The sequence below is a fragment of the Phycodurus eques genome, chromosome 7, assembly GCF_024500275.1.
Source record: "Phycodurus eques isolate BA_2022a chromosome 7, UOR_Pequ_1.1, whole genome shotgun sequence".
In the NCBI taxonomy this organism is placed as follows: Eukaryota; Metazoa; Chordata; class Actinopteri; order Syngnathiformes; family Syngnathidae; genus Phycodurus; species Phycodurus eques.
Genome location: NC_084531.1, coordinates 26,064,818 through 26,078,134, shown reverse-complemented (window position 1 = coordinate 26,078,134; position 13,317 = coordinate 26,064,818). Strand labels below are relative to the sequence as shown.

The following is a 13,317-nucleotide window of genomic DNA, read 5'->3' as shown; positions in this document are numbered from 1 at the left end:
CCTGCCAGTGTTGTATTGAGCAGAATAACGCTGGCCGTAGCTGTAATTCTGTAGCTCAACGAGCTACATCTATCCATTTTCTATACCGCTTTTCCTCATTATGGTTGCGGGTGTACTGTAGGCTATCCCAGCTGACTTTCAGGCGAGAGGCTGGGTACACTCCTGGTCTGGTCACCAGCCAATCACAGGTCACATATGGACAAACACACCTAAGGAAATGTTTTTAATTGTGGCCACAATATTGACAAAATATAAGTTTTTGGCCTTGACATACGAATTTGTGGGTTTAATATCATTCGCATGAAAAACTTGTACCTCTGGGTAAGCAAATAGAGCACACATTCACTCGAAACAGGAATACACAATAGGCCTCTTCGGATTCTCCCTTTTGCATAGAGGGACTTTCCTTTCCTATCAATTTGAATATGATGACTACTGTACACTTGGAGGCGGACGACATTGATTTGATTGATTGCCCGTCAGAGGATTAACCCTCTTGAATGACAGACGTGGAGGAAGAAAGCACGGACGAGAGCAGGTGTAGCGGTCCGAAAGAGATGTTAACACGAGTCAGTCAGACACGCCGTCCACCTGTGATGGAGAGCCGATTCATTTCTATTTAACAAATGCAGGAGACAAAAGTTCATCGGGCGATATTGCAGCCGAGACGAACCAGATGGGACGACTCTTAAAAATAGCAACGCCAGGATGAAAAAATGAGAATTAGTGGGTGGATTATAATAAACTTTCACAGGTTGACGTCCCGTTCCATACACCCCCCTCCCCCCACCCACCTTCCACCCCCCCACACACCCAAAAGGAACCTCCCACCGGTGCAATGATAATAAGTATGCAAGATTACTTTTGTTTAACCTTTCTTTAACCTTCAATTCAACACTACAGTTCCATTAAAAAGCTAATTATCTTTGTTTTTCCCCAGTTTTCAGCCAAATCAATCACTCCGTCAATCAAATCGTCCTAGAGGTGGCGATGGCCAGCATTTGATTAACAGTGAATGCATTTTGAAGAAAATCAGTGCTTTTTCAAACATGATTTTTACAACGGTCGTGAACTAATCCTTTTATAAATAATCACAATCTACGGAATAGTCAATACCACAATATAAAATCTCTGACACCTATACACACTTAACAGTCTGTTCCAGTAAACATAATGCGCATTTAGGTTGATCTAAAAGTCTCCCGCTCGACGTAAATGAGTGTCATTATAGTGGTGGATTCAGCCATTGCGGAGGGTAGAACACGATGTGCGGGTTACAATTGGCCACTAACTTCTCTCATTTACATTCACAGCATTGAATAGCACAGGGCTCAGCTGTTCAGTGAATAGGTTTTAAGCTGTAGAACACGGTCTGCGCTGTGCCAGCCTGACCGGTGACCCCTGCTACCAGAAGTATATTGTTTCAAACGTCATTCGCAATTAATAGTCTTCATGCTTCATCCAAAAATAAAAAGGCCATTGGAGAATGCGAATGAAATATTTGACCAAAATGTTACTGTGGCCAAGTCCGATAAATGGAAGGTTGTGCATTATAGTGTGTTCCTTTGAAGAGTTGCATCCAATGCAAAACAAATCCAGAAGGAAGCTATGGAAGCTAACACATACCAGAGCAGAAGTCAACCACAGAGGAAGATGTTAAGGAGCAACACTATTCCTGTAATGTTGGCTCGCTCTCCGTTTACTATTAAAATCATTCGATAGCAAAAAAAAAAAAAACATCTCGTTAGCTTAGCTTGCTAAGCCTGCTTGTGGCATGGAAAGTACCCAGTCCGCATGGTCGTAGCATAACATTTGGCCATATTATTTCACCGATGATCCCAGTACTTTGCTTATGATGGAGTATACAAAGCTTTGTTAGACTTTTGACAAGTTTAAGTGACACTGCGGAAACCACACAGTCCTGTCCAGATCCTGCATTGATCTGGTTAATTTGAGGTTTGAGAAACAGAACCAGGCGGCACGTTGGCCGACTGGTTAGAGCGTCAGCCTCACAGTTCTGAGGACCCGGGTTCAATCCCGACTGTGTGGAGTTTGCATGTGCCTGCGTGGGTTTTCTCCGGGCACTCCGGTTTACTCCCACATCCCAAAAACATGCATAAATTCGAGACTCTAAATTGCCCGTAGGTGTGCATGTGAGTGCGAATGGTTGTCTGTTTGTATGTGCCCTGCGATTGGCTGGCAACCAGTTCAGGGTGTACCCCGCCTCCTGCCCGATGACAGCTGGGATAGGCTCCAGCACGCCTAGTGCGGATAAGCGGCTCAGAAAATGGATGGATGGAAACAGAACCAAAATAAAATCTTGTAATCAACCAGTCTGCATGGCTTATTCAAAGGTCAATTGACCCCTCTCACTGAAGGATCTACAGCGGGGTTGTGGGACTCAGTCTGTAGTCATAATCAGCGGTTACATAAGAAATGGAATAACAAGGAACGCAGAGGATTTAAAGATGTTAGTGTTTATGGATCATGAGGTAAACTGCTCAATCAGGGTTCAGTTGCTCTTTGTTGAATTTGGCATTGTGATCACAACTAGACCACTTGGTGGGAAAGTGTCTTTTTTCCAATTATGTTAGGAATCCTTCAAAATACTGTGAAGTAGTGTTTTTACTTAGGTAATCTGTGTAGTTTGACGAGAGTAGGCAGAATCCTGTGTATTCCCATCCAGACTGCAACGACAACCAATATAAGTCTCAGGAGGTGCACACCTGCCCTCCTTACTTTCTGCCTCACAATTGCATTGTAGCTGCCTAAAATCTCCTCGTGTTGTTATGACAGCCAGCGAAGCAAAACACACAGTCGGTGTACAGCTGCCTGTTTGTACAAGAGCGGGGGGGACAGAAAAATCAAATCAAACAAACCTCGGCAGCTTCTGGGAGACAAGACGCAGACATGTGATCGCAATCACAGGGAACAGTGTTGGGCCTAATAACTGCTTGGATAGCTTGTTGCTCACAAGATGCTTCTCGAGGTGATGGGAGCACCTTTCTCAGAGCTGGATGAACGGAGTTTTCAACCAGGGGGAGGCAACGATTGGGACACCTTATTGCACCATGGGTGACTATTAGGCTGTCTTGTGGGTAAACGCTGGGACTTGAGGACACACTTGAATATGGTGGTGATGGCTGGTGATCCCGCACCTGTCCAAGTTGATCCAAAAAAATCGCCTACTAGGCTCACAGACCTCTGAATGGGCACACTTTATCCTGGTTAAATGCGAAAAATACAAAGTCGGCCATCTCACTTTTGAATCAGGGTCGATTTCAAGTCTGTTTTGTTTGTTTTTGTTTGTCGGCAGACTGAAACGAGGAATGTTTTGTTTGTTTTGTTTGTCGGCAGACTGAAACGAGGAATGATTGAACACGATCAGATGAATTTGATGAATTTGTGTCAGCAGGTGGCAGAAACCTTTTGATTTGTTTTGACAGCCAACAACCTTTTGAATTGAGCTACGGACTTGGTGACTCTTTTTACTTAAGTTACCAAAGTATGACTGAATGATCAGACAGCATCGTTACTGCATGTTGGGTTCATTTCCATACCATGTATAGCTGAGCATAGGTTCCACAGAGAAAAAACATGAATAGGTGCATTTGTGAATATTGGACGACAAATTATCACGGCTATCTGAGGCATAATGTGCTGGCTAGTGCTATAGAAAGCTTGGTCCAATACTATGGATCATGACCCCAAAGATGTTTTTGATTTGCAGTACGTCAGTCTAAATTGTGAGTTGTGACTTGTTTTTTTAACGTTACAATACGTCAAACAGTCTAAATTGTGAGTTGTGACTTATTTTTTTAACGCCAGCGTGAATGCTAAGTGAACCAGTTGTGTGAACAAGTGTCAACACCACTTTAATGTACCTCCTAAGCTTGGCACACTTCCCAGTCCACGTGTACTTCATTTGGTCTTGCATGATCCAACTGATTTTGACGATAATGGCTCATATATTGTCTATTTTTCTCTTGCATTCATCCAAGTATAATTAATGTGTGCAATTAAGAATCCCATTACACGCGAGCAGCTGTTGTTAGCGTCACGCCGATAATGGACTCGGATCGGACGACGATAAATTTGCTTTGTTGATTAGGTTAGAAACTGCTCAGATGTTTGCTTATGAGTGCCATCTTCTTGATTTATGAAAGCAAGCCGTCAACAGATGAGCGCTCTTGATGACAACATCAGAGCTGAAATGTTCTAACAGCGGCGCATTGAGGCAGCGGATGCTTGCCGAATTTCACAAGTGGGTTGTCAGGGAAAGCGTGCGACGCGCTGACCCGGCCGACTCCTGCAATTACTGTAATCAAATAAAAGCATGGCACTGCGAACTGCTTTGAAAGTCTGACTAAACCCGTAAATGGATGTTTTATCAAAATTCAGCAATGTAGAACCGACCCGACTAGTGACTTCCAAAACAAAACAGATGGTAAAACCTTTATGCGTTCCGACCGTTCGTGCCGTCTGTTCGAATTTGTGTTCGCTGCCTCTTAGTGGTCACGTTTGATTGACAATGCTTCCCAACTGAGAAATCCAATGAAGACAAACAGTGTGATTTCATTTAGCGCTGAGCGCCTAATGACTTCTCTACAACAAAACAACCAAGCGTCCAAAAATAGAGCTAAGTCAATAAGCCTGCATGTCCAGATTAAAATGTCAAATCATCCGTCACAAGTTGACTATCAACAGAATTAAAACTCGTGGGCGGTTGAAAATATTCAGCTTATTGGGTGCGGAACGAAAGTATACCCAAAATAAACAATGGCTGTCCGCAATGAGCCCGCTACAATATGTTTCGTTTGTGAACGGATCATTTAACTCAGCAGTTCTGACAACAAACATCCTTTTTAGTAGTTGTGGTGGTATGTAGAAGTTCAACAGTTGTACTTTATACTTTTTAATGGGATGAGATCATCTCTGAATGGTCTCAACTTTAATTGGCCTTAAGTCAAGGTAGGTTAGAGTAATTGATTTAGTATGCTTCGTTTCATTGGTGCACTACACCATATCGACATATGCACTTTAATAAAAAAATATTTATATTATATTTAGACCACATATTAGTTTTAAATGAAAAAATACATGTAAATCCAATAAATATTAAATTAAAAAATCAATTAAATCAATAAAAACAAAAAATACATAAATTAAAGCAACTTATTAAACAAGTATATGATGTGTATAACTATTACATTATAAAATTAACAAATGAGTGAGGCAACAGTGCTGTTGGTCACAGCCAAGTTGCGTATACAATCGGTTCCACACTACGAGATTATTTTGACTGTGCCCAGTAAATGGCAATGGACAATGCGATGAAGTCAAACTAAGCCAACGATTGTACTGTACATGCAAACACAACTCTTCTGGCATATGATGAAAACAAAAGTTGCTTAAATATCCCAAGGGTGCATGCTGAGCCGTTGTATGCAAATAGAGAAGTGTTTGTGTATGCGTGTTGACTCATAAAAGGTTCGCCAGCACTGTTGCGCTCTGCCACATCACAGCTTGGGCACGGTACATTATTTTTGGCCAAGTGATTTTGCGCTGGTGACAAATCTGTGCATAATTACGCCAACTTCAAATGGCTTGCAGGAGTCGGGAATACGTGGGATCGTGTCGTACTGTTTTGCACAGTCGGATGTTGCTGCTGTTCAGATATTTTCCTCTTTCATGATTGTGGCAAACAGCAGGGAGGAAGACGGAAAAGCTGATAAATATTTAACTATTGTTTTGGTCTCATCTGAAGGGAACCAAATCCATAACCATCAGTTTGAATATGACAGATTCAAATCAAAGTTCACAGAGCCAGCCTGTACCTCCATGGGGCCCAAAGTGCATTTCTGTCAAAAATTGCTGAAAACGTGCAAAGACAGAACTATGTAGTTATGAATTGTGGAGCTACTTTATTCCAAACAGAGCAGCCCCCAGCTACGGACTGCACTGACTCACTCATCCATTTAATTAAGACACGTGGCTGTAAGGGTGTAACGTTAACTGAAAGAAAAATGGCTGAGAAGTTTATAGAGGACGCTTCATTAACTCAACTTTTTTTTTTAATGAGCTTTATTTCACACTTAAGAGCTTTAGGTTAATAACCGTATATCAAAGACAAGAGAAATATTGTATGGTATTACTAAACATTGCCCAATGCTCAGCATACAACTAGCCTTTATCCGATCAGGATTTTAGGGGCCGATCAAGTTTTAAAAAACGATAACCCATCACCGATCCGTCACAAGATGGAGCAACATGTCTATTCAAATGACTTGTTCATTTACTGTATATAGTTGTGTACCGAGTAGCTTCAAAAGAATTCTCTATTCAGGTCATGTATTCTAATCAGTCATGTCAAAACCAAAATTACAACATCCATCCATCCATCCATTTTCTGAGCCGCTTATCCTCACTAGGGTCGCAGGCGTGCTGGAGCCTATCCCAGCTGTCATCGGGCAGGAGGCTGGGTACACCCTGAACTGGTTGCCAGCCAATCGCAGGGCACATACAAACAGACAACCATTCACACTCACAGTCATGCCTACGGGCAATTTAGAGTCTCCAATTTATGCATGTTTTTTTGGGATGTGGGAGGAAACCGGAGTGCCCGGAGAAAACCCCACACAGGCACAGGGAGAACATGCAAACTCCACATAGTCGGGGCCGGGGATTGAACCCGGGTCCTCAGAACTGTGAGGCTGACGCTCTAACCAGTCGGCCACCGTGCCGCCACATTACAACATGACAGAAATAATTAAGTGTTAACTTACTGAAATTAATTCATAAAAAATAAAGTAAATTAAATTACTTTATTATAAGTCACACAAACCGAAACAAAATTTTAACTGACTTTTTAACTGACCGAACTATCCGAAACTGATTTAACGCCGGCATGTTTACATACAACTGTTAGTGCTAGCACTAGCTTGCTGGGCTACATAACATTGTTGCGTGCTTGCGCGCCGTATCATATTTACAAGTATGTAAACATACCTCAAGTAATCCTTAAATGAACGTTCTCTCCCGAGCACCGGTGACTGCCACCACACATTTTCCCCCATTTTGTAACCCACGCGGTGCAATACATTGTCGTCGTCGCCATGGTAACGCATGTATCCGGTGGCTAAAAGCCCAGTGATCGTAAAAGACGGAATGCGGTGGTATCGGAATACAAGATTTTATTGCAGTAGCCTGACATTGCAATCGTGACAGACCAAATGTGTCTAGTCTGATTCTCTCACGTGTTGTCTGTCCCACACCGCCGACTTTTTTTTTAACTATTGGCGGTCAGATATTTTAGTACTACATCAGAAGACACGACAAAGCAAAAAAAATAAAAAAATAAAAAAAACTAGCCTTTGGATTAAAATATACTGTACACGATGGCGACGCAGAGTATATGTCTTTTGCTGAGCCAATCGGCAAATTATGGCATTGAAGCCGAACAGAAAAAATGCTAATTATCGGCCAGTACGATCAAGCCGATCAGATCGGTGTCAAGTCTACATACATCCTCATATTTCCATCAAACAGCAGTCCAAATACATTAAACAGCATCTCAAAGCTTCATTTGAGCTCATTCAGCAGAAGTCCTCAACTATTTTTGTACTTGGATAGCTATAGTTGTTTTTTTTCCTTTTAGTGCATTTATCCTTTTCCTCATTTTTTTCTATTAGTGCCTTTATCCTTTCCTCATCCAAGTCTTGTGACAGCATTTGTTATATCGTCAAACACAAGTCAACAGTTACAAAGCCTTGTGACAATTTGTACACGTCATAGTTAAAGCCATGTGACATTTCTTAATTTTTTGGGTATCAAAACATCACAATTAGATACTTAACGGGTTTACCATACATCCATTTTCTGTAACCTCCACTAATCCTCACTAGGGTCATGAGGGGACAATACAGACAAATAATCCTAGTGTTGTTGCCACACTAACATTCACACGGTCAATTTAGTGTCTTTACGTGTTTTTGGGATGTGGGAGGAACCCGGAGAAGGCACGGGGAGAGAACAGAGAACCGTGCCGCCTGCTTTTTGCAGATGTGGTTCTGATGGCTTCATTAAGCTGTGATCTTCAACTCTCGCTGGAGCGGTTCGCAGCTGAGTGTGAAGCGGCTAGGATGAAAATCAGCACCTCCAAATATGAGGCCATGGTCCTTAGTCGGAAAAGGGTGAAGTGCCCTCTCCGGGTCGGGGAAAAGATCCTGCCCCAAGTGGAGAGTTTAACTACATTGGGGTCTTGTTCATGAGTGAGGGAAGAATGGAGCGGCAGATCGACAGACATATCGATGCGGCATCTGGAGTCATGTTGTATCAGTCTGTCGTGGTTACCATCAATCTATTTTCCCTACCCTCACCTATGGTCGCAAGCTGTGTGTCATGACCGAACAAACAAGATTGCGGATACAAGTGGCCAAAATGAGTTTGCTCCGCAGGTTCTCCGGGCTCTCTCAGAGATAGGGTGAGAAGCACGGTCATCCGCGAGGGGCTCAAGAGTCGAGCCGATGCTCCTCCACATCGAGAGGAGCCAGATGAGGTGGCTCAAGCATTTGGTCAGGATACCCCCTGGACGCCTCCCTGGTGAGGTGTTCCAGGCACGACTCAGGACACGGTGGAAAGACTACGCCGCTCGGCTGGCCAGAGAACGACTCGAGATCCCCCCGGAAGAGCTGGAAGAGGTGGCTGGGGAGATGGAAGTCCGGGTCTCCCTGCTCAAGCTGCTGCTCCGGCAACCCGACCTCGGACGAGCGGAGGAAAATGGATGGCTGGCTTAATACCAAGTATTCGATTTTCCCTGTTTTCTCATCTATGATTCTACTGCTTTTACCGTTTTACGTTTTTTGCCATGGTATTAATACAGTATTAGTTTTGAGTTATGGGTATAATATCAAACTTAGAATGTTGGTATTGTGACAATATTTAGTCAACACTCTCCTTCAAGTTGATGTCTTTTACATTCTTGGATGTCTTGGGATGACGAGTCCCCATGTGTTTGAACAGTGAATACTCAATGATGGGCTTCTGCTGAGCGAGCAGCAGTGGAAATGTAGACATCAACAAGTAGCTGGGCATTCTTTGATGGAAGAGGAAAAGAAAACGTGCCAGCAGAGGAAGGTCGGTCGACTTGTAGAGTTTCCCAATGGATGCAAGGCTGGAGAACTCCAGCGTCGCCCAGTTTGTCTTCTTGGCATCTTGCTCCTCAACGCACTTTTTAATGATCGTGGGAAAGTTATCTGCAGCAGAGATCTGGTCTCCCAGCTGAAGGTAGTAACTGCCCAGGCCTAAGCTGTACTGCACAAGGAAAGCATAATCCAGTTTCTGCTTGGAGCGATGCGCTACTATTGCTGAAGAATCGTTGTTCCTCTTTTGATCTGTAGGGTAGTCAGAGAGACGCCATTTAAACGCTGGTGACCTTGATTATTTATTATATATATCTATATATATATATCTATATATATATATATTTTTTTTTTTATCGATCATAAATATTACCGGTACATTTTACGGAGCGATGTGAGGGAACATGGTGTCGGTGTTTCCCAACCTTTATTGAGCCAAGTCACAAATAAAAAAATCTCATGGCAGAAAAGGTTTGGCGTCAGTCACAAATTAATGAGAAACCGGCCATCTCAAGGCGGAAAAGAGCAACTAGAATTTTGTGCATTTCCTACCCAAATTATCTTACAAAGCCAATAAAAGGAATTCAAAGATTGTAAAAATAAAAAAGTGGAAGGGGAAGTTGGATGTTTTCATTGGTGACATTAACCTTTCATTTTCACAATGAAAAACTTGATAGAAAACTGGTTGTCTTGTTTCATATTCTAAGCAGACGCTATCGTATATCATCCATTTTTTTTTCAGTTACAGGAGGGCGTTTGATGAATTCGCTGACGGCTGACATGATGATTTAAGGCTGCTCGCCAGCTAGCATTAGTGGGTTGTGTTATATTTGAGAATAGACGATCACGCAACCGGTCTTATTTTTTCGTAAAATATTGCGAAACGCTTCAAGAACCGCTGCTAGTTTGTTGCGCTAACTGACCACCTGTTGATTTCAGTGAAGAGTGTTTTGTTGCCAAAACACATGATTGGAAATTAATCAACTTCAAGCTATAACCGTCATTGTGGAGTCGAGGTTGACTTCTCGGTTCTACCTTAAGTTTGTCTGCGCTTGTATTGCTTTGTACTGTCTGGAGCAGATATCGGTTTGACAACTAGCCCTTACAAATCAATGAAATTATGCAGTTTCGAATAGTGCGTGTAGAGCAGGGGTCTCAAACTCATTTTTGTAGCAGGCCACCTCGTAGTTATTGTTTCTCTTGGAGGGCCGTTATGGCTGTTAACCCATATGAATGTATGATCGCCTCATATTATTACATATACACAAATTGATGGATAACTACTTTTGAAATCAAAAGCCAATTTGTTGGACGTAGACGTTTGTTCGACTATCAGTATTAATTTCATTCATTCAATCATCTACCGTTCTGTTTATCCTCACTAGGGTCGCGGGCGTGCTGGAGCCTATCCCAGCTATCATCAGGCAGGAGGTAGGGTACACCCTGAACTGGTCGCCAGCCAATCGCAGGGCACATACAAACAACCATTCGCACTCACATTCACACCTTCGGGCAATTTAGAGTGTTCAATTAACCTACCCTGCATGTTTTTGGGATGTGGGAGGAAACCGCAGTACCAGGAGAAAACCCACACAGGCACGGGGAGAACATACAAACTCCACACAGGCGGTTTCGGACTTGAACCCCGGTCCTCAGAACTGGGAGGCAGAAGTGCTGACCACCGTGCCGCCGAGTATTAATTTAATTAATAAATTTTAAAAAGAGGATCGCAAACAAAATGCTTGCAATATGTCAATATTTTTAATAGTGAAGATAATTTGCAATTTTGGTATTTTAGCAGGAAACACGAAGTGGATGCACGATCCAAATAAAATGATGTGGCGGGCCGAATCTGGCCCCCGGGCCACCAGTTTGACACCTGCAGTGTAGAACATTACCAAAAGCAGATACAAGCTACTGGTACACCCCTCTGTCAATGAATTTATGCAAAATGTTTTCACTTAACCTGTTAAAGGTGAGTAGTTCTCCTCGGGAACATGAAAGACCAACAGGTGACATTGCTGTAGCGCTGAGGAGAATGCTGATTTGATCTTCTTCACCATGTCTGTCCGCCAGCAGACATCAAAATCTCCGACCAACACTACAACCACCATGGACGAGCGCTCTTTAGGAGATGTAGATGCAAAGAGGGACTGTAACGTGGGGATCAGGTAGCTGCCAGTCTTACTCTTCACTGAATGACAGTCCAACACATAGGTACCCTGCCAAGGAGAACGGCATGAACATTTTAAATCACATCGTAAACACTATCTCAAATTATATTTTCCTATTGAAATGAATGGAAATGCTATTAAAATCATCTGACACCATATTGAACCATCAGGTTATTTAATATTTGTGTTTACCCCTGAAGAATTTCTTTTACTCAACATTTTTTTCCACCAACGTTAACATTTTTTTTTATCATATTGATAATTAACATAAAATATAAAACTCTCACCCACAATGTAACCACAATAATGGAAATCCCTCAATAAAGTTCACTTCAAACTGGAGTGTACTACATGTTACAGGTGAATATTGTGTTTTGTATAGCTAACGTTGCACACCTACAAAACAGTCCCAGTTCTTCAATGGTCTATACTATACTTTTAAGACTGTCAAGATTCCAAAAAACTTACTAGATTTAGTGGCTGGTCGTTGTCCTGCAAGAAGTTGATAGGTCACATGTAGAGGCGGCAGATAGTTTCCATGATCCCTTCTAGAATCGAGTCTGACCATCCTAGAATTTTTCTACAAAACACTAAATTTTTCATCAACTTTCATCGTACTTTATCGTGTGTGTGTGTTGTGTGTACTCACAGGGTATAAATCGTGGGTGAAGTACAAGATCCCCATAAGGAGCAGCAATAGAAATACTGCATAGTTCCCCTCTTTATATGAACCAGCATTTTCTGTGGTGCAGCTAATAAACACGCACACAGACACACAGTTATTGTCCAAGTGTGTGACACTGTCAGCGGAAAAGCTAATATCACATCCATCCGTTCATCCACAGTTGCCAGTCCATCCATCCATCGAAAATGTTCTTTCTCATTAAGCTCTGCTTTATATGTCTACCTCCCATTCTAACTTGGATTGTTTGAATCCAGGGATGGACCAGGCAACAGAGTTTTGAGCGACAAACTAAGCGGCCCCTGCTGTCGCTAGAAAAGAGCAAACATGACGAACCCTCGGAACAATTTTCTTTGTCTTTTACTTTTTCCTTTCTCAACAAAGTATTTGAATCAACACTTTGACAACTCTGACAAAGATGGCGCACCTGAAACCCTACAAACAAAGTCAAAACTTTGTGGTGGCATTCAACATACTGAAAGAAACATCAGTAATGTTAATAACATCACTTCACAGTATCCACAGTAGTTTAGACATCGTTAAGAGAAACGCAATGATCGGGCAAACAGAAATTAGCATCGATGTTACGGTTGTTTTAAACATTCAAACAATTGCTACTCTAATCCAAACGGACCAACCCCCAGCTACGGCTTGCACTGAGTCATTATCCATTTAATTAAGACAATTTGGCTTTAATTAACGGTGTAATGTAACGTTAACTGTGGAAAAAATGGCTGAAGTTTGTAGAGTACTAGAGGATGCTTGATCAACTCAAATCCACTTGTTCTCTTAAGCTTTACTTCAGAGCTTTAGGTGAGGTTGATGTCAAAGACAAAATATATTGTATGGTATTAACGAGTTAAACTAAACATTGCTCAATGCTCAGCAAACAACATACTGCATTTCCACCGAACAGCAGTCGAAAACTACATAAAATAACAGACTCAATAGAAATAGGCATTACATACCAGCGGCGTCTCAAAGCTTCTGCTTGAGCTATTTCAGTGGTCCTCAGCTTCTTCTTTTTTTCTACTTGGATAGCTGTAGTTTTTATAAGGACTATTAGCGCCTTTCCTTAAATGACATGTCATGGCCAACAAAGTCTTGTGACATCATTTGTTAAATCACCAAATACAAGTTATAGTTAACAAAGCTTTGTGACAATTCATGTTTTCTTTGTTTTTTTGCACCATGATGTTTTGGTCCAAAAACGTGTGTGTATATATTTGAGTAGAGTATTTGGCTACCCTACCCACCTCTGTGCAGCTGCAATAAATAAATACTATTTTGAGGAAATATGGTAATTACTGCATCTGGAGGA

The 13,317-nt window shown here is 42.0% G+C and overlaps 1 protein-coding gene across 1 annotated transcript; it reads right to left on the bottom strand.

Moving 5' to 3' along the window:
• Nucleotides 1–5,176: 5,176 nt before the first annotated feature.
• LOC133405589 (alpha-1,3-mannosyl-glycoprotein 4-beta-N-acetylglucosaminyltransferase C-like) lies at nucleotides 5,177–13,075 on the bottom strand. The gene is given in 5 exon segments (XM_061682699.1): nucleotides 5,177–9,392; nucleotides 11,107–11,338; nucleotides 11,340–11,362; nucleotides 11,783–11,894; nucleotides 11,964–13,075. Coding segments are annotated over 5 exon segments (855 nt in total). The 5' UTR covers nucleotides 12,000–13,075; the 3' UTR covers nucleotides 5,177–8,940.
• Between the last annotated feature and the right edge of the window lie 242 nt (nucleotides 13,076–13,317).